At 33.2% G+C, this 26,437-nt stretch overlaps 5 protein-coding genes across 5 annotated transcripts in view; 2 read left to right on the top strand and 3 right to left on the bottom strand.

The window, feature by feature from the left end:
- LOC116338160 (neurogenic protein big brain-like) overlaps nucleotides 1–2,479 on the top strand; it is a 23,633-nt gene extending 21,154 nt beyond the window's left edge. Inside the window, exon 5 of the mRNA XM_031763248.1 lies at nucleotides 951–2,479. Within this exon, the coding sequence (XP_031619108.1) occupies nucleotides 951–2,081 (1,131 nt within the window). The 3' untranslated portion in view covers nucleotides 2,082–2,479. The remainder of the gene's footprint in view (nucleotides 1–950) is intronic.
- Nucleotides 2,480–3,381: 902 nt separating this feature from the next.
- LOC116338242 (phenoloxidase-activating factor 2-like) lies at nucleotides 3,382–4,701 on the bottom strand. Its single transcript, XM_031763372.1, has one exon. The coding sequence runs from the start codon at nucleotides 4,699–4,701 to the stop codon at nucleotides 3,382–3,384; it is 1,320 nt and encodes a 439-aa protein (XP_031619232.1).
- A 1,603-nt stretch (nucleotides 4,702–6,304) lies between these two features.
- On the top strand, nucleotides 6,305–9,779 carry LOC116337963 (pre-mRNA-processing factor 40 homolog A). Its single transcript, XM_031762958.1, has 9 exons — nucleotides 6,305–6,430; nucleotides 6,640–6,995; nucleotides 7,068–7,201; nucleotides 7,278–7,409; nucleotides 7,486–8,858; nucleotides 8,947–9,012; nucleotides 9,086–9,166; nucleotides 9,261–9,441; nucleotides 9,509–9,779. Exons 2-9 carry the CDS (start codon nucleotides 6,643–6,645, stop codon nucleotides 9,613–9,615), a joined length of 2,427 nt encoding a protein of 808 aa, XP_031618818.1. The 5' UTR covers nucleotides 6,305–6,430; nucleotides 6,640–6,642; the 3' UTR covers nucleotides 9,616–9,779.
- Nucleotides 9,780–10,605: 826 nt separating this feature from the next.
- LOC116337962 (protein cappuccino) lies at nucleotides 10,606–23,036 on the bottom strand. Its single transcript, XM_031762957.1, has 10 exons — nucleotides 22,639–23,036; nucleotides 16,711–17,310; nucleotides 16,254–16,571; nucleotides 13,613–13,791; nucleotides 12,753–13,542; nucleotides 12,126–12,560; nucleotides 11,716–12,047; nucleotides 11,435–11,633; nucleotides 11,049–11,346; nucleotides 10,606–10,716 (listed from the first exon to the last, which is right to left on the bottom strand). The coding sequence occupies exons 1-10, from the start codon at nucleotides 22,772–22,774 to the stop codon at nucleotides 10,611–10,613; spliced, it is 3,393 nt and encodes a 1,130-aa protein (XP_031618817.1). The 5' UTR covers nucleotides 22,775–23,036; the 3' UTR covers nucleotides 10,606–10,610.
- A 1,262-nt stretch (nucleotides 23,037–24,298) lies between these two features.
- LOC116338148 (40S ribosomal protein S7) lies at nucleotides 24,299–26,358 on the bottom strand. Its single transcript, XM_031763232.1, has 4 exons — nucleotides 26,270–26,358; nucleotides 25,755–25,919; nucleotides 25,005–25,337; nucleotides 24,299–24,457 (listed from the first exon to the last, which is right to left on the bottom strand). The coding sequence occupies exons 2-4, from the start codon at nucleotides 25,917–25,919 to the stop codon at nucleotides 24,380–24,382; spliced, it is 576 nt and encodes a 191-aa protein (XP_031619092.1). The 5' UTR covers nucleotides 26,270–26,358; the 3' UTR covers nucleotides 24,299–24,379.
- Nucleotides 26,359–26,437: the final 79 nt, after the last annotated feature.

Below are 26,437 nucleotides of genomic sequence, written 5' to 3'. Positions count from 1 at the left end.
ATCTTATACAGAATTTAACGCTCTTCAAAATGATAATAGCCACTTTTAAATATTTTTCATGTGGAAACACCCTAATGCATATGCTCTGAATTATTATATGGAATAATATATGTTATGTTATTCATCACTTTTTCCAATAAATCGTCGTATCGATTCCATATGATCAGCAAATATTTGTATTCTCGGAAGAAAGTCGTTTTAAATCATCGTATTTGAATTTATGTATGCTTGTATGCACTTTGGCCTTATAAATTCAATAATGCAACAGTTATCATCTTTTGTTGGCATTATGCTTTTGAACGATGGCTACTGGTCATTGCGCGCATTTTACTTTGTTCAAATGTTACATTAATATGAACAAGGTGTTCAAACATTCGAAGTAATGAATTATTACAACAACGAATAATGTCATCGAAAATAGCCAAAGCATTGAAAAATGAATGCGAAGGTTTCTTCCTTAAATCTTAAGTTTACAGTTGGTTTTTATTGTCAAGCCATTCTTTTGAAGCAAATAATAAAAAGCAAACGAGAATGATACGGTGAAAGAGACGATCAAGAAGGATGCAGCATAGAAAATTTACACAAACAAAAGATCACAAGAGAAGAAGAATCTTTTGTGAGCTGGCATTCAATTTTATTTACGAACCGTAAACAATAGTCTTTTTTTTATTATGTATTGAAGAAAAATGATGGTGGCGTAACTTTGAACACACAAATGAATGTGCACAAATACGTACGCAATGAGAAAAGAAAGATAAATTCAAAAAAATGAAGATAGAATTACGTTCAGTACAAAAACTGTACGATTTTTTTTTGCACGAATATTTCGAACCTTTTTGCTTATTTTATTAAATATCTCTCAATTGAAAAAAAAAAAACAAACGTTTATATCTTAAGTTTATGTTTTGTGAAAATATTAATTCTTATTTTTTCTTCTTATTTTCTTACAGATGCCATACTTGAATCCGGCTCGTTCATTGGGTCCATCATTTGTTTTAAATCGCTGGGAAAATCACTGGGTGTATTGGGTTGGTCCTTTTGTTGGAGGAGCAATGTCAGCCGTCTGCTATCAATACGTGTTCAGCGCACGACGCGCATTAAAACTGAAAGATCTTGAAAACGATTCGGCATGCATTTCTGATGATGATACAAATTCTGATTTGGATATGGAAAAATTGAATATGCCACCATCGAAATTCCATGGATCAACTTATCGCTCACCAAATGGAACAATGCAACAACCAAATGGCTACTGTCAAAATCTCTATACAAGCGAACTCGGTTCAAAGGCTGATCAACTCGAACCAATTTATGGTGGCACACGTTCAATGTACTGTAAATCACCACCACTCACTCGGGCCAATTTGAATCGTTCACAATCGGTATATACAAAAAGCAACACAGCCATAAATCGTGAATTTTTGCCAAGAGGAGGACCACTTGTACCAGCTCAAAGTTTATATCCACTTCGTGTGAATGCTCAAAATTCGCATCTACAAAATCAAAACGTACAAAATCAAATGCAACAACGATCGGAGAGCATCTATGGAATACGCAGTTCGATGCGTCATGAACAACGTAATCCAATTCAGTCACAACAACATGGCGATAATGTAATCGCTAATTTTCAACCAGTCTATGGAACACGAAACAATCCAAGCCCAGGAAACGATTTATGCAAATTCGATCGTGAAGGTTCACGTGATGAACAGAAAATTTACTCAAACCGTCGACCAGAATCTGGAATATATGGAATGACAAACAAACGCCCAGGACAAGCTCAAAGCGCATCTGATGACAGCACATATAGTTCATATCCACCATCGTCTTCGACACCAAATGGACAATCGACCAGCCGTACATCAAATTGCGAACAACAAATCGTACCCGGCAATTATGGACAGGCTCAACCATCAAATGGTCCAATACGATCAGAACGAAAACCATCAATGAACGCTGGAATGGAACAACGTGTTACATATGGCCAAACTCAAATGCAACCAAAGCCCATGCACAGTGGAAACAATAATAGTGCACCTCTTACGCATCAATACCATATGCAACAAATGAGCAGATCCTAGGAAGTCTAACAAATTGTGTACTCGATTTTGTATTCGATTGTGTAGATAATTTATATAACGATAATGTATTTATTAATTAGCTGACTGCTATAAATTAAGATCGCTTTGCCGCAATGAATTCATTCGCACAAATTACACTAAAGACCAAAATATATAATAACATTTTAGAATATAACCAATAGCATTACAGGTACCATACTTGAAAATTCTCAAAAAAAAAAATCATTGAATTCCGATAAAGGCGCCAAGATAATAATCAAATCTACAAACCATTGAGCATTTTAAAACGATTTTAATCATTTCAAATATTTTTCATCAGAAATATTTGACAACATTTTTTTAATTCTGTAAATAATCTATATTTTTAACAAATTAGCCGTATTATTACAATTCATACTTTTTCGAATGAACGAAAAACTTTTTTTACATCTTTTGACCTATATATTATAGATAGTATAATAGAATTAATTCAAATTAAACGTGTTAGATAAAATAAAAAATAAAGCGATTTTGAAAATGAATCCACTTTCCTTTCATTTATTTTTCATCTCAATGTTTCAAAATGTTTTGTCTTTTTTATACTTCAAATGTACGGCTGGTAATAAAAGAGACTTTAAGCAGAAAAAATCTTAAAAGTGTCTCATAATTTGTATAGGATTTACATAAGATGGAGACGGTTTAAAAAAACTTAAAGTCACTTTTATTCTCAGCCGATCAAATGGAGTTCTAAGAAATTAATAGACTCGCAGAATAAATCTCCAAAAGTGTATCAGTCCCAGTTTTTTGCAAATGGACATTGGACAGAGCATTCGTGATACCCATTTAGCTCGATTTCTCATGACTCAATAGTTCAAAATATGTGTATTATGTCTAATGATTGCAGGTTTGTTCCTCACAATAAGATGATTAAGAAACCTCTGTGATTCTCTAGATCAAAAATGCGTAGAAAAACGATTTTTTAACCAGATGATGTTTCAAAAACAATTAAAAAAAAACAAAGATAATTTTACAAAAAATAATTCTCCCGATGCAGAAAAATAAAGAAAAGAAACATCTTTTTATAAATTTTCTTTATTAAAAAACTTCAAATCTTGAAAATTATAAGTTAAATTCAAAATTATTTACTTATGAAATGAATGGCAAAATACAAGTACTTAATGACTAGTTAATAATTGACTTTATTAAAGTTTAGCTGAAAAACTCTGCCGATTTCTCTAAAAACATGACTATTTTTCAAAGTTTTTTTTTGGGCAATAAAATGCCCCAAAGAAGCATTTTCTTAAATCATCTCCTTTTTGCCTCAATCAAACAATTCATATTGCAAAATATTTTCCGGTCTCATCCTCATATTAATAAATTGAAGTTGTTGTGTGATCCAATCGCCAAAATAGGCAACATTAACGTACATTCCCGGTAGCTTTTTCCCACATCCAATTCCGCCGGCAACGATGCCTATTTGATAAAATCGTCCGATGTCATTCGAAATTTCGCAAAATAATGGTGATCCGCCGTCTCCTTTACATGTATCACGTCTACCGCCGCCTGCGCACATCAAGCTATCATGCAAATTGTAAAATGGTCCCAATCGTGTTTTTCTTAAGATTTTTTCACATTTGCCTTGCTCCACAATGGGTAATTCAATTTTTTTCGATGTTGCTTGATATTTTCCATTATGATTGTTTGCATTTTTGCCCCATCCACCTGATGTGCAGATCGTATCTTCATTGGTGTGAATACCTTGTGGTGGTAAACAAATGGTATTCACCGAATCGGTCATTTTAAATGGTTTATCCACTACGATCAATGCAATGTCATTGATCAACGAATCGGCGTACAAATCTTCGTGATTGATGATATTCGTTACGTTTCGTTCTTGACGTTTTCCATCCGATTCTGGTTTCAAAATGTCGTGTTCACCGGCACGAATCACCAGTTGTTCGGGTGTAAATTGCAGCAGTAAATGAGCCGCCGTTAAAATCACAGACTCATGAATTAATGAACCACCACCAACATAACGTAGTTTATCCGTTGGTAATCGGAAGAATATTCCAACCATCCACGGGAATTCATTCGGTCGCATTTCATTACCGCTGACTACTCGACTGGATATGAATTTACCATAGCCGCATTTTTGAATGGTCATAAATGTATTGTCGTCACCGTCGTAGTCTTCGATTGAATCATATTCATTTTGATTGTTTTGCGTATTATTGTCTGGTGCAGGTTGATTCAAATTTTGTATCGCTTCATCCGCACAGCATGGCACCTCCATATTATCACACTTTACCAATTCACCTGGAAGGAATTTTTCCGTTGAATTTCGTGATGATTCTCGCCAATCAAATAATTCAGTACTATTGTTCACCACTTTGTCATCGATGCACATTGAATAGGCAATGCAAATAACATTATCACAATTTGTTATGTTGGTCGGTTCGTTTGTAGCAGAGTCGGGTATATTGAAAATTTCCGATATTTTCTCGTCATTATTATCAAGACTGGTCTCATTTGAGTCATCCGATTTTGACGACAACGGACTGGGCATTTGCTTGGTGTTTGCTGGATATGATTGCACAAAGCAAAAGAATACGGAGAAAAATAGAAGTTTACACAGGAACATTTTTTACTCCTTTTCGATTTGAAATCGATTTTTTCTTCACTTTTTAATGTTTTTTTCGATTTTTCAAATGATTATTGCCGTTTTTTTACTTCGAATTTGCAATATTTCTGATAATTTAGTGAATAATTATAATAATTTTTAGACAAACTTCCTCACTTTAAAAACTTTCTGTGGTGTGCTCTCTTTGAATTTTCAAATATAAATGTTAATACATGGATCTGCAATGTCTTTTAAAAATGAAAATGTGCTAATTGTCATTATTTGTTCAAATGACCATTCTTTTGTTTATTCGGTTCATTTGGTTTACCTGTTGATAGTACTTAATTGCCATTTCTTGTCTTTTGAACTTTCTTCCATGCATTTCGCTTCTAATCGAAACAAAGTCCAAATTTCATATAATTAGGTCTAATTTAAGACGTTTTCTGAGAAATTTGCTTGTGATTACCGTTTATTACATACGTCCTCAAGGGAAAAATTAAAGGGGGGGGGGGGGGGGGGGGGGTTAATTGAAAAACATCGAGAGGGGTAAGCAAAAAAGTGAAGTGTATTTTGCGAAAAGTGTACTTTTTTCGTTTTTTTTTTTTGCTCCTCACTTTTTCGGCGAAAATCTCTAGCAAATTGAAAGAATTCTTTGAAAATTTTGAAGGGGTACTACTTCGTCAGGGGGTAATCGGACCCCTCGGACCCCTGCTGAGGACGTATGATTTATTAGCAAATACCTATTACGTTTCAGTGCATAATATCCAGTATAATGAACAGTGCCGCAACATCGATTTAACAATTAGAAGATTACACAAAATTTGAACCAATTAATTATATGCTTACAACATTCAATGATTTTTATTTTTTTTAATATTATACAAAAAAGATACTAAACAGTGATACTAATTCAATGGATTTAGAAGTAAATTTATCAACAGTTAAACTGAGAAAAGATATAACAGCTATTTGAATTTTTAAAAAATGTACATTCAAGTCTCTCAAAATTGCTGGATGAAGAGAGGCTATATTCTGTTATATTTATTTATTTATATTATTTTGAATAAACGAACAAAGCCAAGGAATGCTGTTCGGTATACAGAATGCCGTGTTTAGTTGAATCGGCAGACTAACCGTTGCTCTGTGATTCTCAAGACCCAAAACTAATGCATGAATATATCATGAATTTCATTTGAACAATAGTTCAATTCACTTGATATAGGAATTTTGTTGTGTTTTCTACTAAAAATTACAAATATGAGTTAATAAATTACATTTTATTACAAATGTAACAGAGATTTCATTGAAATATTTTGTATTCCACCATAAATAATAATGGTTTTTTTAACAAATAAGCCGCTTATTATTATATATAGTATATCGATTGAAAGAAAAATCATTTTTTATATCTTTAGCCTAAATGTTTTAGTATAACAGGATTTATTCATGATTTTATATTTAAAAAAACGACATAATTATTCCATTTATATATATTTGCAACGTTTCTAATTTGTTTTAAAAAATATTTTCTTGTAAACTTCAATTTGACAGTTGAGCTTTATGTTTGAGGGCAGCACTGGTAAATGAGGATATCGGCGACGATGCTGATGATTTGACATTTGTATTTAATTACAAATAGACTCTTACTGTGTACGAGGCATTTTTTGTGTTTTATGAACATTTACGTGGTTTATTACAAATAAATACTCACAAAACTATTCGGAATTGTGTGTAAAAGCTAATGAAATAGGTATTAAAGTGCATAATTGTTATCAATAAATAATAAAGTTAATTACCAGTCGATTTGTTCATATGCTTAGTCAAAAAAAAAGTTTGGTTATGTAGATTGTAGTTTGTTTAGAAGAAGAGTCTTACTAAATTATTAATAGTTTTTTTCGTCCAAATTTAAATCAGTGAGATGGATTAATCAGTGCTAATATTTTATTTGTTTACGTATAGGAAATGAATATTCCGCCGGGAAACGTTCAACCAATGCCGATGGCAGGAAATGGTTTTCCCGTTCCGGTGTTTAGTATGCCACCGCCGGGGTTTCCACCACAAACAACTTGTGAGTGGTCTGAGCATAAATCACCGGATGGTCGTACCTATTATTATAACAGCATTACCAAGCAAAGTGCTTGGGAAAAGCCAGATGAACTGAAAACAAATGCTGAAAAATTATTATCTGCTTGCCCGTGGAAAGAGTATTGTTCTGATAATGGAAAAGTCTATTATTACCATGTGACAACGAAAGAATCACGATGGGACATTCCATCCGAACTAGAAGAAATTAAAAACAAAATTGCCGAAGACGAGTAAGTATTCACATGAAAACATAACCGATTTGATTAATTTGACATTTGACCTAATTGAATTGTTTTGAACAGACGGGCAGCAAATGCGGCACGGGCAATGGCAGCATTGACATCGTCAACGATGTCTGGTGTTTTTCCTCCAATTGCGGCTGCAATGCCAATGATTCCACCAATGGCCAGTGTCCCTCCAATTCTCCAAACAAAAGGTAAGATCGCTAGGACTAAATGTTTTCGTCATTTTTTTTTTAAATATTAATTACGTATGACATGGTTTCGTTACAGTCAATACATCAAATCCAAGTTCGCCAGCAGAAAATGGAGTTGACTCCAATGAAAATTCATCATCTGCATTAGATCAAGCAATGGCAGCCACTCTGGCCGCCATTGAAGTCCCTGAACCACAAGATAAAAATGGTATGCTATAGATTTTACCATAAATTTACATGTCATTTAAATTTCTTATTGTAATTTCTGTACGTTACCATTTCAGATGTTGATGCTGACGTCAATAAATCAATTCCAAGTCCAGACCAGCCAAAAGTTGAATTCAAAGATAAAAAAGAAGCGGTTGAAGCATTCAAAGAGCTGCTTAGAGAAAAGAATATACCATCGAATTCAACGTGGGATAATTGTATGAAGATTATTTCGAAAGATCCACTTTATGCAAATTTTAAGAATTTAAATGAAAGAAAACAAGCGTTCAATTCGTACAAAGCACAAAAATTAAAAGATGAACGTGAAGAGCAGCGTCTCAGAGCGAAAAAAGCAAAAGAAGATTTAGAAAAATTTCTCATGAACTGTGACAAAATATCATCGAGCACAAAATATTACAAATGTGACGAGATTTTTGCCAATCAGAAAATTTGGACGAATGTACCCGATCAAGATCGTCGTGATATTTATGAGGATTGTATGTTTAATTTAGCTAAGCGTGAAAAAGAAGAGGCACGAGTGATGAAAAAACGAAATATGCGAGTTTTATCGGAAGTGCTTGAATCAATGACATCAATTACTTACCAAACGACTTGGTCAGAAGCTCAAGTTATGTTACTCGAAAATTCTGCATTTAAAAATGACGTCAATTTACTTGGAATGGATAAAGAAGATGCACTAATTGTATTTGAAGAACATATACGAACTCAAGAGCGCGAAGAGATTGAAGAAAAAGATCATGAAAAGAAACGAACCAAACGATTGCAACGTAAAAGCCGTGATGCATTTTTGGCATTGCTGGATTCATTGCATGAAGAAGGAAAGCTTACTTCAATGTCTTTGTGGGTTGAGTTATATCCATTGATTTCAGCCGATCTGAGATTTTCTGCAATGCTCGGTCAACCAGGATCGACGCCACTAGATTTATTTAAATATTATGTAGAAAATCTCAAAGCCAGATTCCACGACGAGAAGAAAATCATTAAAGAAATTCTAAAAGAGTCCGATTTTACGGTCAAGGCTGACACAACTTTCGAACAGTTTGCAACGGTTGTATGCGAAGATAAGCGGTCAGCATCACTGGATGCTGGAAATGTTAAACTAACTTACAATGCAATGCTTGAGAAAGCTGAAGCAATTCAAAAAGAACGTATGCGCGAAGAATCGAAACGATTGCGCAAACTTGAGAATGAACTGAAGCAAAATTGGCTTGATGCCGGTCTCACATCTGAATCCAGTTGGGAAACAGCGAAGAAAGTGGTTATCAACACAGAAACATATGATGCATATGAAAAAGAGGGATCAGCTGAAAACCTATGGGAAGATTTTATTCGCGAAAGTGAAGATTTGTGCACACACCATCATTCAAAATCGAAAAAGAATAAGAAGAATAAAAAACATAAGAAACGCTCACGATCGAGCTCGAAATCGGTAATAATTGACTCTTAACACACTTGTCTATTCGCAAAACACTTGTTAGTATATTTTTCTTAATATGTTTCGTTTGTGTTATTTACAGGGTTCTGAACAGTCGGACGTCGAATATGAAAAAGTAAAAAAATCGAAACGATCAAGGTCACGTTCCGTAAGTATTTTTGTAAGCAAAAATTGTAGAATTGCATATTGATTGAAAAACAACATTTTATTTAAAATTATAGCGATCCACCAGCACGATAAGTTCATCTAGTGAAAAACGAAAGAAGTCCAAAAAGAAGAAGCACCGCAAACACTCCCGATCGGTAAAATTCTATCTATTTTTTCAAATATATTTTATAGATTCGTTTTATTTAACGGTTCAATTTCTAAAACAAAAATATGTTTTGCACAAATCAGGTATCATACGAGTCACCAATGCATGTGCAATCGTCCGATAAATTTTCGCCGATGCTTGAACCGCTATCACCAACAACACCAGAAAAAAAGAAAAAGAAGAAGGATAAAAAGAAAAAGGACAAAGAACGAAGGCGATCAATAAGCGGAACACCACCTCCAATATCTACATCAAATCGAGATGGTAAAACAAATGAATAGGAAACAAAATTTTATGGAAATTCTAACTTAAAACAAAAATTCAATCACAGATTCACCGTCGACCAAAAACACTGACGATCAAGCGCTTAGCGAATCTGAATTGGAATCAAGACGAGCTGCCCTATTGGCCCAGCTTAATATGCAAATCGATGAATAGCAAATCGCATAAAATTATTTCTATCATTTGTATATGATATACTTGCGCAAATTTTTAATGTCATAATTCCAATCAATTTCCGTATCGCTTACCAAAATTAGTCAAAATAAACAACAAAAAAAACCATCATGTATAAGAAAATAATTCGGTTTTTTTTTCAAATATTTACAGTACATTTTTATTTGGTGTCTTCAACATGTAGCTTAATGAAAATATTCAGACATAATAGGTTTTCGCGTACAAAACATTTGTTTTCTATAAATTTCTTTGTTTTTAAGAAAAAAATAAATGATTTTATAACAAGTGATGATAATGATGACATATGTTCCTTTTATTTACTATTTTTTATGGACTCAACCATGATTTACCATGCTTCAATTTTATGACATTTTTATTTGGAATTTCACCATTTTTTAAAATATGCTCAATATGACAATATATACATCCCAATTGGCGTGTATTTTGATGATACTCGTACCACCAAATGGATTCAAAATAGAATTATAGATAAATACTCGATACGCGTTTTCTGTAAGCAAATAAGCCATTTTGTGTGAAATCATCAGAATACACATCAATTTGAGTGTTTTATGAATGTGAATGATTTTATCAAAAATTCCTTTGGGCCATTAAAAATAAATTTTTTACATCATTTTCTACTGTTTTCTCTAAAACATATATTATTATATTATGATCATTTCCAACAGTTTTTTTTTTGTTTTCAACAAACATTCAAAAAAGTCCGAAAAATGTCGAGCAAGTTGAGCTATTGGCATCTAGCATTTAATTTGCATAAGTTGCTGATAAACTGCCAATAGCCAATATTTTTCGGACTTGTTTTTAATTATAAAAATATATACAAAAAGTCGACACAAAAATACATAATAATTTCTTTTAGTGGTTAATAAATGTATGCGCTGTGATTGCATGCTAATTAGTGTTTGTGTAATTTTCAGTCGATATTAAATGTGTTGTGTGCCGCAATTTTTCAGCCATTATAATTGATTAACGCGTCTAACTCGTAATCCAATTGGCTTTTGTTTTCCTTTAGCTCGACTTTGTGGTGTCTTTGGTGAAGCAATGCTTTTGTACTTTTGAATTCTAGAATAAAAAAAATGTGCGTGGAGAAAAAGATGAGGTGAGTGAAATAGTAGACTTCGTGAGCATTTTTGTAAGTATTTAGTTTGCTTTGATTTTACTTTCTTTGATCACAGTTAATATTGGCCAACAAAAAAATTGACCAGAAAATTATCGTTTCTAATAAGTGAGAATCTGTTGAGCTAAATTCATTCATGATTATGATAATGTGCTTTAAGTCATGCAAAGTTACAATGTATGTATATATCTTAACCAGGTCTTATGTAAGTCAATACAATATTTTGGTATGAAGAGTAGAGCAGAATTATATCAGACAGTAGCTGTGGTTAACTTACATTTCCGCATTAATGGCGGCCATCTCTTTTCTCCATAAATCGCGGAAATCAATGCAAAAATTCACCCATAACTCGAAGAACTGGCTTGGCGTACATTCGTCAATAGTACCGGTTTTTGGAATGTGTTTGAAGTAGTCTAACGTTTCTCGAAAGATGACCTTGCATATTTTCAATTCATGATATTGGTTATCAATTTTGCTGGTTGCATTTCGAACCAGTTCTTCGGAAATGTCTTTGAATGGCTGAATATTTTGCTCTGTTGACGAACTGATAACATTGTTTATCTTCTCCTTGATATCTATCATTCAAAATGGAAAACGTGTTGTTAATAATGCACTCAATTCAATTAACATTCATTACAATGTGCTCTATGCGGTTTTAATTACCTTCAAAGTTTTTACGAAGTTGCTCGATTTGGTCGTACAACATATCGAAATCAACCGTTGAAGCACTTTTCATGCTATCGCTATCTGGCAATGGATAAGCAATCTCTTTTGGTTTCTGACCATCTTGTCTTCGTTTGCAAATGAATGTTTTTACAATAAAGTGGAGCAGTGTTGTTTTTTTGTCTTTAGACTTGACATCCTTCAATCAGTATTTAGTATAAAGTGAGAAATAAAAAAAAATTAAAAAAAATATATAAAATTAAATATTCATATTTTTTTACCTTCAATTTGTTCAACACGTCCAAGCCAAAACCATCAGCCTGTCCTCTATACCTATTACCGCCGTTCATAACATTTCCCAAGGTCAGAATAATTGCAAATAAATCTCCCAAATGACTATTTTCCGTTAGAAACTCACACAAATTTCGGATGGTTTTGATTTTTTGTTCGATTTGTGTGTTTAACTCTTCAAATTCGTTGCGGAATATGATGCAGGCAATTCGCTCTGGTGCCGAATTAATTTCTGAAAATTTGAGCAGAAAGTTTTCTGGACCATCCAATGGCATACTTAAAGTTGTATTCTTTTGTGCTTCTTTTATTGCAACGAGTTCAGCTGAAAATAATTTTTTTTTTTATTTTTTTTTTTCAAGTATTAAAGTATTCGAGCCTCAGTTGCGATTGTATTTATTACCTTGCGTTGCTCGATGTTCAAGCAATTGTTGCAATAAATCGAGTCCAATGTTTGACAAATCCCAATTATAGATTGCCCGTTGAATTGCTTGCGAGTCAATTCGATGGCGATACAAACTTTGCGAAAATATTCCCACACTCTGTGAACGTTTTAAATCCAACACTTTGATCACTGCCCTCTTTGGTACTTTGCTCACTTCTCTTGGTCTCTTTGGCGTTGCTTGGCGTGCAAATAATTCGGTAAAATCTTCTGCATTGTCCAAGTGTGTTTCGTCTATCTTTTGCCATAGTTTTTCGCGTTTTTTTATTGTTGAAAACTCATTACTTTCTGGCTCCTTAATCTTTTCCTCTTCTTCGTCTTCTTTTGGAATCAGAATTCGAGTCCAAAATAAATTAATCATCGGCTTTGGCGGCACTTTGGCAGCTTTTCGTAATGCTGTTTAGACGATAAAATAAATTCATTGACAATATGAATGTCCGAGAATCAAAGCTAGACTTCTATTCACAACTTATCGAAATGTAAAACCGCAGACTATCAATAAGTTGTGAATAGAAGTTTCGCTTTCATTCTCGGGCAATCATATGACAATATGGAATATTTCGAAATGAATGGATTTGACCAACTCACTATCAGACTTGAACCACATATTCCCCGTTGGCAAAGGAAGGGGTGGTGGTCCATGCAGTCCATTCATAGGAGGAGGTGGTGGCGGACAAAATGATGATGCACTAGTTAAAATGGTCGTCGTTTTACTTGGCGAACTTTGTGTAGTACTTTGGATGTGCGATGTTGGTGGTGCCAATGAATTGAACGCAAAGGGCGGAGGTGGAGGGGGTGGCGGAGCTATAGTGGGAGACGGAAAAGTAACCGTGAATGAAGGGGGTGGCGGTGGTAGCGGTGGTGTTGGATTAGATGGTTCTAAATCACATTCTAGGCCATTTTCAGTATTGTCACTTAATGCTATATGTGACTCTTTCTCATCATTTGTTGTATCTACTATGTCATCCGTTTGTGTTGAAATTTCGACGCGAATTTTCCCCATATTACTATCACAGTCACATTTTGTAGGCTGATCATTTTCCAAATGATGATCAAAATTCCCCTTTGATTGAATCTCTACAAGATGTTCCTCTAGATTTTCAATTCCACATGAATTGGTTGACTCAATTTTAAATTGTTGTTCATCGTTTTCACTATTGATGTGATTGTTTTCCAAAGACAGTTCACATGATAACCGTTTTGTTTTTATGGAGGCAAACGATTCCTCATGTCCATCGGAAGTTAATGTCATTGTACTTTCATTCACATATTTGATCGTTTCTTCATCGTATTGGTGCAAACTATGCACATCTTTCTTTGGTCCATTCTGTTGCTGCCGAGCTAATTCTACGTGTGTCCATTGATACATTTCATTTGGCTGAAATTAAAACGGGAACATTTTTAATACAAAAAATACATGAATTACAAGATATTATAAAAATACTTACACAAAACACATCTTTGGTCTTTTCGTCATAATCAATAATTTGTTTCATGACTCCGGCCGCTATTAAATGTGTACAAACTTCCGAAATCAGCATTTCAATTGCTTTCAAGTTGATATCTTTCGATTCAAACTTTCGAGATGATGCTATCGAGTTGCTCACCCATTTTACAAATAATTGGCCTATTTCAACGGTTAAATAGAAAAATTTTCAATGTCAGTACTGAATCAATAAATTTAATCAGTTATTATAATGACGTGACTTAGATGAGCCTAAAATAGTTCTTAATCGTTCTCGCTTATTCTTCATTTTTTCTTTATAATTACTTAGCAGTAATATTTTCGATATAATACAAAAATCTTCGATTCTGTATGTTCATATCAATAGAATTCAATCAGTAAATGAATTCGACCCAGAACTTGAACATTATTAATCAAATAATAAAACTCGATGCATACGGCTTCTACGACTTATCCATAAATGAATAACATTTCAGATGAAATTAATTAGGCCAATAAAAATGGAAAAATGATCTTTGGAGTTGATACAAATGATTGTATTTTTGTTCAAAATAAAAATTTATATAAAATAATACTTGGATGAAATTATTATTTCAAGTTGTTTATTAACTCCCAAACGATTCCATAAATATACAGCAATAAAGATTTGTGTGATTTCATAAGAATGAATTGCAACACAAAATCCAAATATTTATCGTATATATGAACTTATCGCCAGAAAAATAAAAGAAATTTTGTAAAAGATAAATATTTACTGTTCATTCTAGCAAGTCCATTTTGATTGTACACAAATGCTTTTACGAAACATTTGTCACTCGATGTTAGTCAATTACAAACAATGTTTCGCTGATTACCTGTCTGCGCAGGTATTTATAGTGTTCCGTATGTTTTTGTTTGGCTTAATTTGATTTTGTGATTCGAGCAGGAAAAAGATACGGCTCAATATAAGTCGATTGTATATGTAAAGAAAGAAAAAATACATGAGCATTCTTCACGATACGCAAAACAAGCTATTCTTCTTCCTCCACTGTGACTGTCAAAAGAAACAATGATGTACACAGTAATTTCATTTCTTTTTCGAGTGAACGTTTCACTTGATTTAATCACTTTATTTACTGTATGCATCGTCATTTCAGCAGATTATCAGAATAAAACATCGCAAATCATGTTTTTTTTTTATTTCTGTCTTATGCATGGAATTAACTTCCTTCATCTGAAAAATATAGACACAATTTTCGAATGGTGAAAATGAACAGTTATTATTATTTCTTTGCTACGCGATGCATATACAACATATACAGCGTAATGTCATTCATTTATTATTTTGTCACATCGTTTTCCAATTTCGACAGTTATTGCTTTTTTTTTTATCCAATGCGTGCAATGTAATCTGATCGATAAACTTGGCCGTTATTCGACTCACACATTGTTTGTTATCATGGAACATGGACGCAATCGTATTTTATCGTAAAACATGTTTTCGGTATGATTAAGCTAAAATTTCATAAATTGAAATCATTCAAATAGTTAATTGTTATCGTTATTGTTTATGTTTTTATTCTCGTGACACTTTGCGGCATTTTTCTTTTCCATCGTCATATTTAATATGTTTTAATTTAATTTAAATTTAAATGCATCTTGTTTTTGTATGGCGCAGTTATTCGAAATGCATGCTATTTTGTTTTCAAATGTTCCAAGGAGAGATTTTTACCTATGGTGATTAACATGATAAATCATTCATACAAACTAAGTAGATTCTAAATGGATTCAGTTCAATGTCTCCCCCCTTTCTCATTCGGCTGAGTGATTCGCTCATTGCTGGGAGACAATGAATGTTCTCTTTGAATGCATACATGTTACGTTTTGTTGATGGGACCCGCGAACATTTCACTTGCATTCAATTTCGTAGACTACGAATGCAAAATAGAGTTTAGTGCCCGGAAAAATTACTCACTGGAAACATATCATATAAGTGTCTATTGTGTATGTGCTACACACTCGCATACACGTGTGTGTTCGTATGAGTGTTAAACAAACACAGGATGTGCCCGTGACGCCTGAAAAATTTGAGTAGATTTCGTTTGCATTCACTGGAATACAATAATATAAGCGATAGTTAAAAAAATTCAAAGTCAAATGCTATGAATTTTCAACACTCAGTTACCAGTTTTTTCCGGATTACTGAATCTGTGATTGCTATACTTTATTTGCTGAGAGAAAAAACATACTCCAATCCATTCTGCGCTTTAGATAGGTTGGAATTTCATCATAAAATACATTTAAATGTGTTTTTTACAACGTGATTTAGAGATTGATTTTATTCTCTAACAACACGATGATACACATCTAATTTGTCGAGATGTTTCATAAATTTATGAATTTTTAATAGATTTGTTCTAAACCATTACTCTTTACTAATCGTTCTACTGTTATGGTTCTTTGATTCAAATTCATTGATTTCATACATTTTACGTAGTAAAATAATAGTTACTATGACATAAGTTTCAAGCATTTCGATTCCATTGATTGATTCATTTCAATTTCCAATGAAGACATTGTTACTCTGTTAACAAGCTCAATTATATCACTTTCTTACGATATATGCCAATCTATTGTATGCTCACCTTTAAATTGCTCATAGGTACTAAAATGTAGCTTTTCTGGTACAAATGAAGGGCGTTTTTCTTTTTCAGTTGCAGAGTCGCCGCTGTACATTTGATCGAGCGTAAATGAAATGACTTTTTTCAGCACATTTCCGTCTTCTGGTGCTGGCATTGTCATTGAATGTTGCGTTGACTGATTCTGGTCTTTTGTATAATTTTGTGTCGTTGGTGCTACTACGTTTGTTGCAAACACGTTTGTTTGATTACCGTAGTGATTTCCATTCGGTATTCGAACATTATTATTGTTAATACAACGATCTTTCGGCGTTGCATCAATTACTGTCGGTTAAGAAAGACAATCACAAAAGAAATAAAGAAGTTAATTAGGTCAACAATCATTAAAATTCGCTTATCTGTGAAGACAGATCAGGTGAGTTTGGGTTATATGGTTAAATCAAATGAAAAGTAGTGTATTTACCATGAAACTCCGGTACCTTTGGCGATAGGTCGTGCAATTCGACTTTTTTTATGCGAGCAACATTGAATATTCCGTGATCGTACACATCTTTTGTTATGACTGGAGTGGAAGTCATCATTTGTGTAGTATTTCGATATTCAGCCGGTTGCACTGACATCTCCATAAAACTTTTCAAACAATTTCCATCAAAATGACCTTCCTCACAGGTACAATGTTCTGATTTATTGAATTGATCGCTTTGTCTCGGTGACGTTCGCCCGCCAACCGACAAACGTTGCAATTTCGGTAAACGATTCAATAGAAATTCACTGTTGACTAGTGGTCGTAATCGTCGCCTCACCGAACGTGTTGCTGACAACAATCGAACCGATGTCTCGACACACGTTTCATACAGCGAATTTACGGTATTGTTGGCAATCGATTGACTTAATTCATCTGAATCAATGGAAAATGAGTAAAATTCAGTGGCGGCTATGGAATCGTTATATGTATCAGATGTCAGACTACTTCGTGGTGTTAAAAATGTTGGTGTGTACAATTTAGGTGGTGTGATTGACAAGCTTGATCGTTGTGAGTCTGTTGGCTCTATACATATTGGGTCTAAAATTAAAAAAAAAAAATAAACAAAGCAAAACATAAACAATTATATCATTCTGTGTTTCCTCTTCTCTATTGTTGCTGGTTTTTTTTTTTTTTTTTTTTTTTTTTTTTTTGACGAAAGCGATAATGGAGAAAAGAAGATTTATTGTTGTGTATGGTAATGTTAAAGCAAATGAAACCCATTAATTAAAAAGTTATAACGAAACCAGTCAGAAACAGAAGACAACAACGCCAAAATATAAAAATCACAAAAGTTCACTATGTTAATTAATTGGGGCGCAAAATACGCAATGCTGATGGATGGCGGTGCTTATAATCGCAGTACTAGTTTGACTTTGTTGACTTGTTATTGTGAAAACCAACAACAAATATATTCAGATTGTTGCTTTCCCACATCTGGCTTCTATTTCACACAATCATTTCTTCTATTTGCACTCCGAATTCTCTTCTGGCTTATAAGTGATTTGATCTTGTCACATTAATTCTCGATTCATTTGCATCAGTGCGCAATCATTCAGCATTATGAACGAGTTTGCATAAATATAAATTGTCCAAAACCAAAAAAATTGAATTAATGGCGTTATTAACATAAAAAAACTTTTTTTTTCGGTATCCAAAGTAGCATAGGATCATTTATTCAATTCACCTCACATCTAATCACCAATTACGTATTTCTAGATATCATACACATCTATCATATTCATATGAAGTGTAGAATTGAATGGCAAAAAATTAAGCGAATGGTTTTGATCTGCTCACGAGCAGCATGTCCAGTTCAACAAACAAAGTGAAAAAAGTTACAATTTATGAATCTTCGAGTCGATGTGGAATAATTACCCGAAAAGTAAAAGCAACCAAAAGTTGATTGCACTGTTTCGTTGTTTGTATAGTTCGCTTCTTTCTATTTTCACGCTGTCTTTTGTTTCAACTATTTGGAAAATTAAAATTTAACTATACACGCTATCCGAGTTGAATGAAACGGCTGGCCATCAAAATTGTATACACTCGAAATAGTGTACGCACATTAATTGAACACACATTCACTTGCGAGAACACTTTGAAAATCAAAATTTGTCATACACTTTCATGGTAACGAAAATACTGAGTATGAATGAATCGAAGTAGCCGCACATATTGTACAAAAGAGATAATATCATTTCTTATTAGTCACTTTGCTAAATATACACAATCCAATATTCGCACTTTTCAAACCAGTCGATTATTAATTATTTTCAAACATGTACGTTACTATTGCAGTCTGATTATGATTACACTTATCATTTAAACGCTGTAAATGATCGGATGATGAACTTTACACACTACTTTTTTTCTTTACTAAAAATATGCATTTTTTATCAACATTTAAATCGGTTCAAAAGTTTGTAACTCTCAGTATAAAAAAAAATCAATTATATTCGAATTGAATATATTTTTTTCTGTTGAAATCCAAATCCAACGGCTCTTTGGACCACTTTTTGCTGTTCAATAAAATATCTCGTCGTAAATTTATAGAGCGCACATGTACTGTGACGTTACGTCGATGAAGTTCAAACGTTGACTGATTGAACAAGAAATAACACGTTCACCAACCAAAACTATTACCGACACAGCAACTCAGCGCGCTCAATCGTCGGTAGTTGAAGCGCAAGCAGCGTAAAATCACACACAAAATCACAATTATACAGAAATGAAATGAAAAAGCGAATACAAAAATCAAAAACAAAACACTCAGTGTGCGTTGGATCAGACAAGTGACCGGGAGATGATGTTTGTTGTTGCATTTCATTTATACAGTCGTCGATTTCAAATGCGTTGCGTACACGCGCAAAAAAGGAATCACAAATGATATAAAAGTTCGTATCACACTTACGAAAATACGAAAAAAAATACATGCCAGTTTTTGTGGTAAAACTCGTTTAGATTCGCAATTTTATGCACTTTGAATGGCTTTGCTATGCGGAACTTTTTGAATTTGGAATGCAATTTATTGTCTTATTTTGTTGTGATTTTTGATTTTTTTTTTTTCGTTCTTCTTTTCTTCAAAATTAATACAATCAAAATTAACGTTATGTGAACTCGTTGCAATAGTTCTGTCTCTGTTTATCATTTTTTCTTTTCAAGGGAAAGCACTATCGGTTCCATCTGATGTTTCCATTTATTGCAGTACCTAGGTACGCAATGAGCAATCGTTCTAATTTTGAAGAGATCATGATTGTGCACACAAAGCGATTAGATGAGTTAATTCGGTGCAATGCTACGGTTTCTTAAGCACAAAATCGAATTGAAATTCCGAATATTTTTTTTTTTGCCTTTTAACAATGAACATTTTTATTCATGTTCGATTTACTCATTTTATAGAAATACACACAACATTTCATCTCTTTTATCAAGTCATAAAATGTCTGGTGAATGTATTTCTGTCATCATAGCATTGTTTTGTGATTGTGTTTATTGTTGCTTCTGCTTTTGCATTCAAATACGAGCACAAATTCAATTTGCCTGTATTTTTTCATTCTTCGCTCTTCGCAAAATATTATTATCTCGTTTCAGTTGTTTTAATGAATTGTGCCTCATTCTATCGTTACAATGCGGTTTTCATTTTGAACACATCGACTGATGCAGCCAATGTGCCACAATCAAGACTACAATATTCTTTTGTTAAGTGGTTAAATGGTGAGAACCAAAACGACTCATGAGCACAATAGGCAAAGTGCCAGATAATAGGGTTAAACATATTCCACGCTGTATTTGTCTATCACTGTATTTATCGTCAAATACCGATATGTGTGTTCGTCGTTCGTAAACACCTTTACCAATATTGTGACACACAGCACACTATGCGGTACATTTTACCATGCCATAAATGAAGTACACCAGCTTTTTCCCTGTTGCTTCGTACTTGAAAATGTATATATATGGAAAAGAAAAAAAGATCACACGAACGCAACGCAACGGAGCAAGCTAGAACGACAGGTGTATACAATCACATGCCGGCTTTTTTGATTTGTGTTCATGTAGCTCAATTTTATGCGATACACATAAAAAGTAGAAGATTCATGCAAACTATGCACAATTTGGTGATAAATATTTGACAGATACTTTATGTAAAACCAAATGAACGATTAAGAATAAAGTATGTAGCACCAGGTGATACAGAGAATTGAGTATACTCATCGAAGAAAAAGAATTATTTTTTTTTTCTTCATATTTTTACGACTTTCCATCATCTATATGGGAGGCTTGTATGAAAAGCACGGAAGACCGCTGAAACGACAAATGCAAAATATTTACGGATGTACGTCAGTGCAACTTCAACGATCTTCCGTGTTTTGCATACAAGCCTCTTAAAATTGCAAAAAAAAATTCGATTTACAAATACTACTCAATTTTCTGTATCACTTGGTCAAAAAGTGTCTGGTGAATGTATTTCTGTCATCATGGTTTATTGTTGCTTCTGCTTTTGTATTCAAATACGAGATAAAATTGAATTTGCCTGTGTTTTTTTAATTCTTCGCTCTTCGCAAAATGTTATTATCTCGTTTCAGTTGTTTTAATGAATTGTGCCTCATTCTATCGTTATAATGCAGTTTTCATTTTGAACACATCAACTGTTGCAGCTAATGTGCTACAATAAACTCTACAATATTCTTTTGTTAAGTGGTTAAATGGTGAGAACCAAAACGATTCATGAGCACAATGGGCAAAGTACCAGATAATAGGGTTAAACATATTCCATGCTTTATTTGTCTATTCACTATATTTATCGTCAAATACCGATATGTGTGTTCGTCGTTCATAAACACCATCACCAATATTGTGACACACAGCAAACCATGCGCTGCATTTTATTGGGACTTGGAATTAATTTCAATGGATTTTCAAGATATGGCTTAAGTAGCGAATTTCACATCGTTACATACTATATCCGCTGTCAAAATCCGATAAGAATTGGAATGTTTCATTTATTCATTATCATGTAAAACCTAAAATTCACCAAAAACTTTCAAGTTGAGTTATTTCACTCTTTTTCACAGAAGAGATCTACGTAAAATGCATGAAAATATATAGATTCATTAAAAATGAACGAAAATGGCAAAAATTCTGTTTAAGGGCGTTGAAAGAATAATAGAATGTTACTCTAAAATTACAAAAGGAATTTTTGTATTGAGTTGAGGTTGACTGTAAAGAGTGGATCTACTATATTTAAAGAATTTCAAGCATCAAAAAGCATATGAGCGTTTAGCTGAAACCCAAAAATCGAAACGAATACCAGAAATCCCTGGTTTTATCAGTTGCACTTTGAATACAATATATGTATATGGATTCTTAAAAAAACGTTAATTTTCACAAAAAAATGCCCATAAAATCAATTTCTACTCCCAATACCATGCCATAAACAAAGTACGCCAGTTTTTTTCCTGCTGTTGTGCACTTGAAAATTGAATATGGAAAAGAAAAAAAATCATACGAACGTAATGCAACGGAGCAAGCTAGAGCACGACCGGTGTATACAATCACATACCGGCTTTTTTGATTTGTGTTCATGTAGTTCACATTTATGCGGTACACATAAAAAGTAGAAGACTCATGCGAACTATGCACAAGTCGGTGATGGCTTTTTAATAAAAACTGGGAAATTGCGAATAAAAAAAGTTTGGAATTCATATGTGAGTGCTACGATGTGAATTTAGAAATAGAATTAGAAATGAAAATGGAAATATTGCTAATGATGGAATCCTACTCGCTTTTGCTTGAATGCTTGCTATGTTTCCGACGGTACATCGTCATTTCATTCGCATGATTTTCAGAAACGTCTTGCTGTACACACTTTCTTATTATTATGAGTAAATAATAACTCTAGCCTATACCAGCACATTTCAAGTACCTGGTAATGCAGTCATTTAGAGAATGTAGTATGTTTTTGTCGCACATTTGATTGTTTATGCATGATTTTCAGACCATTTTTATGCATGCAACTTCAATTATTATTAATATTTTTATTGCTACTTAAAACACCATACTTGATTATTGAATGCATTACTCTGCTTGAATCTTGAGTATTACACTGAGCTAATAAAAATAAATTTAATCACTCAACTCCTATACGTCGTACACTCTTTATTCTTATATCCTTTGCTTCAAGTCGCTGGCTTTGCATGCACTGAATCAAGCATCGAAAATTAATCAATAATTTCATGATGGGCACATTGAACTAGGTCAGCGATATAGAGTATTTATATTTGTAAGTGGCACAACATTTTCCTCTTTAAACACGAAAAAAAAAAAAACATAATCGAAACCAATAAACATTGTCAAATAGCTACTCACCTAAATTTTCGGAATCGCTTACTTTTTTCACGGTTCCAACATTTTTGTCGGGTGTCCGATCGTCACTGGATTCGCTTATAAACAGCGGATTTGAATATAATCGTCGAATTGCTTGATCTGTCATCATGTTGGCCATTTCGATCGATATTTATTCTACATTCGATTTTGATTCACAATCAACAAACACAAATTTACAAACACAAAAAACGTAAAACAATTAAAACAAAAATAAAGTCCATTTTGTGAGTCCTTTGATTATTTTCTCTCGATATTTATTAATAAAATTCAACCATTGATTCAACTTTGAACAATCCTCTGATAATAATCAATTTCTGGGCATTCAACTTTTTAAGAAGCACATATAGTTTACAAAACAAAATGGTGAACACTGGCGGTCAAGAAGAAAAAAAAACGTTTAAAATAGACGACTGGTAAATTCTAACTGATGATATACAAAATCCATTGTGATGGTCAACACTTGTTCAACAGGCGACGAACAAACGCAACAAATAACGACAGTGTGACAGTTATTTTGCATTAACAATACCAATATATGTTCATTTCACTCATTCAACCGTCGTTTCAACAATCGTTGTCGTCTTCTTATTCTTTCTTATACACTGAGAAAATTTGTTTGAATTTGACACTACGATAAATTCGGTTTCTTTTGTCGTTTGTGCAATGTTTGTGTATGGACATTACCATTTACTTTGAAATCATGAATATTGTGGTTGTGTGATAAAAAAATTTGATTTCTATCTTATGTCAATCTGTGAGAAGAAGATCCTTTTGATTCCTTGATTCCTTGATTCAAATTATTGCTTTCAAATATTTGTTCACTACAACACATCAAGAAATGACGTTTTTATTGTTTATTCGAATGGCATTTTTATACAGTGGTTCGTGGTTATACGAAAAACATTGAAAATATCCAATGTCTTGTGGAATAAATGACGGCCTAAGAAGAAAACAATAACATACAGAATATTCTGCAAAAAGACGAATACAAATTTATGTGAGCAAAAACCAAATATACAAACAGACAGCGCAAAAGTAAAACAGCCTACTTACATGTGTTTCTTATGTATGTTTTATCTTTGCGCTGTCTGTTTGTATATTTGGTTTTTGCTCACATAAATTTGTATTCGTCTTTTTGCAGAATATTCTGTATGTTATTGTTTTCTTAGGCCGTCAAATATGATATTAAAAAATTTAATTTAAAAGTGAGTTTGAAAAATAAGATAAAAGGCAATAGGAATGTTAGTTATTTTGAAATGTTGTGATTAAGTGTATTTTGAAACTTTTGAAAGAATAATAATGGCCAATTTTAAGGCCTAGTCCTTGGACTCCCTTTATTGCGAAGTGTTTTGAATGCAACATGTCCCAGAAGATATTCAAAAGGTTGTAGAAATCTAGTACGAATATTTAGACAGCATAGCCATTGAACCGACAGCATTATTTGGATATAGTTGACTTAGTTAAGCTGAACATAGCCTGTTAACATCCACTCAACCATAAATATAGTCAAAATACCTTTACCCTTTCAATTTAAGATTTCCAATTTCATTTGAACTGCTAAAATGTTCTACTGATGACAGTTGCTTTACAAGTGAATTTATAAAAGAGCTGTAAAAGACAATAAATAAGTAAAAACAATTCATTTTATTTTTGTTTTCCGTTTTAATCGAATAAAATATTCAATGGTTTATTTTTGTTTGATGTTTGCATCCATTTCCATTGTTTACAAGTATGGTTCTGGGAATTCGAATGTAACTTCACGGCCGGTCAATTTCTTGTAAATTGAGGTGAATGTATCGACCTGCGAGAGAAAGAAGAAAAAGGATTCAAATTATCATTAGAAAATATTCAGTCAAAGAAGATTTCTTAGTCTAATAAATGAAATCTATTGTTTCCATCTCGTATATCTGATAATTCCATTCTAAGTAGAAAAACAGTAAAGTTGTAAATGGAATGTTTTTCTGTATGCCAAATATTTAGACACTCATTGATCTGGAGAATTGATCATATAAGCAACACAATGGCAATAATTCAAGTCAATCGATTACACTTCATTGATAATGTCAATGATGTTTTTTTTGTTTGTAGATTTTATATGTTATGCCGATTTTACAAATTCCAAACTCATCGATCGATTGCAATGCAGTTAACCACTGATTCTTTCTTATTCTTAATGAATGTATCCTCTTATAATATCACACAGATTCGATAAAATCTCATCTGTTTGTAAAGCTTAAGAGGCACAATGATTTATGCCAAATATTTAGACACTCGTTGATAATTTGTGCTAATCATACGAGCAACACGATGGCAATAAATTATGATCACGAAATCTAAAATATATTCACCTTGTGTTCGATGGTGGTTTGTTGGTTCTTGTCCAAATGAACCTTGATCAATTGGGAACCGTCCAACTTGACGCGAATACGTTTGCCAACGATTTCAGCTGGGAACACTAAATCTTCCAAGATGGCATCGAAAACGGCGGTCAATGTTCGTGAACGTGGACGCTTTTGTTTCAATGGATTGCGTGTGTTACGTTGTGGTTTTGGCAGAATTTTACGTTCAGCAACGAACACAACATGTTTGCCAGAGAATTTCTTTTCCAATTCACGAACCAAACGGGTTTGGATTTTTTGGAAAGCCTTTTGCTTTGGAACTGGAACATAGATGATGATAGCCTGAAAATATCAGTTTATTAATTTCAATTCAATAAATTGTGTTTTAAATCATTTCGAAATCAATACTTGACAATAGCAACGAGTCAATGTGATTTTCGTTATTTATTTTTTTCGTTTGAAACAGCAATACAAATAAAGCACAAATCATTTTCACTGAATTTGGTTGGGAAATTTATTTTATCACCATTTTTATATCCATTTAGCAATTGAATTTACATTAAATGGTAAATAGAAAATGGTTTTAATCTATCGCACTTAGATTTTCGATGAAAATTGTTATCGTTTAGTTTAACATCACCAATACTTGAAACTAAATGCGAATTTTGAGGTTATTGTCACTATCAACACATTGCTTTGTTACTGAACACATTTCCGTCCGATTGTTATTTACTGTAATACACTCGAGCCGATTCTTACCTTTTTGGTGGCAAATTCCAATTCACGAGCACGTGTAATGTACAAGTCTCTCAATTGTGGTTTTAATTCAGAGTTCAACTCCAATTCAAGCAAAGCTTGGCTGACGGTTTTTTCGAACTCATCAGGCTCAGCGCCTCCCGCTTTAATGATTTTTGATGCTACCATCTGTAAAATATGGAGAATTTTCACAATTTCATTAATTATTCTTCGTAAAAACACTGTCACAATTAAATCTAATTGATTTTTCGATCAATAATTGTTATTCTCATTGAAATCACTCGGGACACCCGAAACATGAAACAATCATCACACGCCAAAGAAATACAGTAACATTTACACAACCAAATTTAATCACAAATCATCGTACGAAATTCGATGCATCGATGCAAAAATCGATGAATTTCTTATAGAAACATTCTTTATAATCATTTCTTTGACAATATTTGATCACTGTTCCAATAATTTCACGAGTTTTTTTAAAATTGTTGGAGGCATCAAAAAGAATCGTGTCATACCTTGCTGAATTTGCCTTGAGAAAAAGATGGAATATACGTCGTACGTCATCCACTGAAACAAAATCCATGCGTATGGTTTGACAGGCGGCTAACACACGTAATACGTAATACGTATTCGAAATTTACCGGTTAACCTAATGGTTTGTTCTCATCGAGTTAATAATTTCC

This window comes from Contarinia nasturtii, unplaced genomic scaffold (genome assembly GCF_009176525.2).
Source record: "Contarinia nasturtii isolate CC-2019 unplaced genomic scaffold, AAFC_CNas_1.1 Cnas_scaffold_350, whole genome shotgun sequence".
Taxonomy (NCBI): Eukaryota; Metazoa; Arthropoda; class Insecta; order Diptera; family Cecidomyiidae; genus Contarinia; species Contarinia nasturtii.
This window is presented reverse-complemented; position numbering and strand designations above follow the sequence as displayed.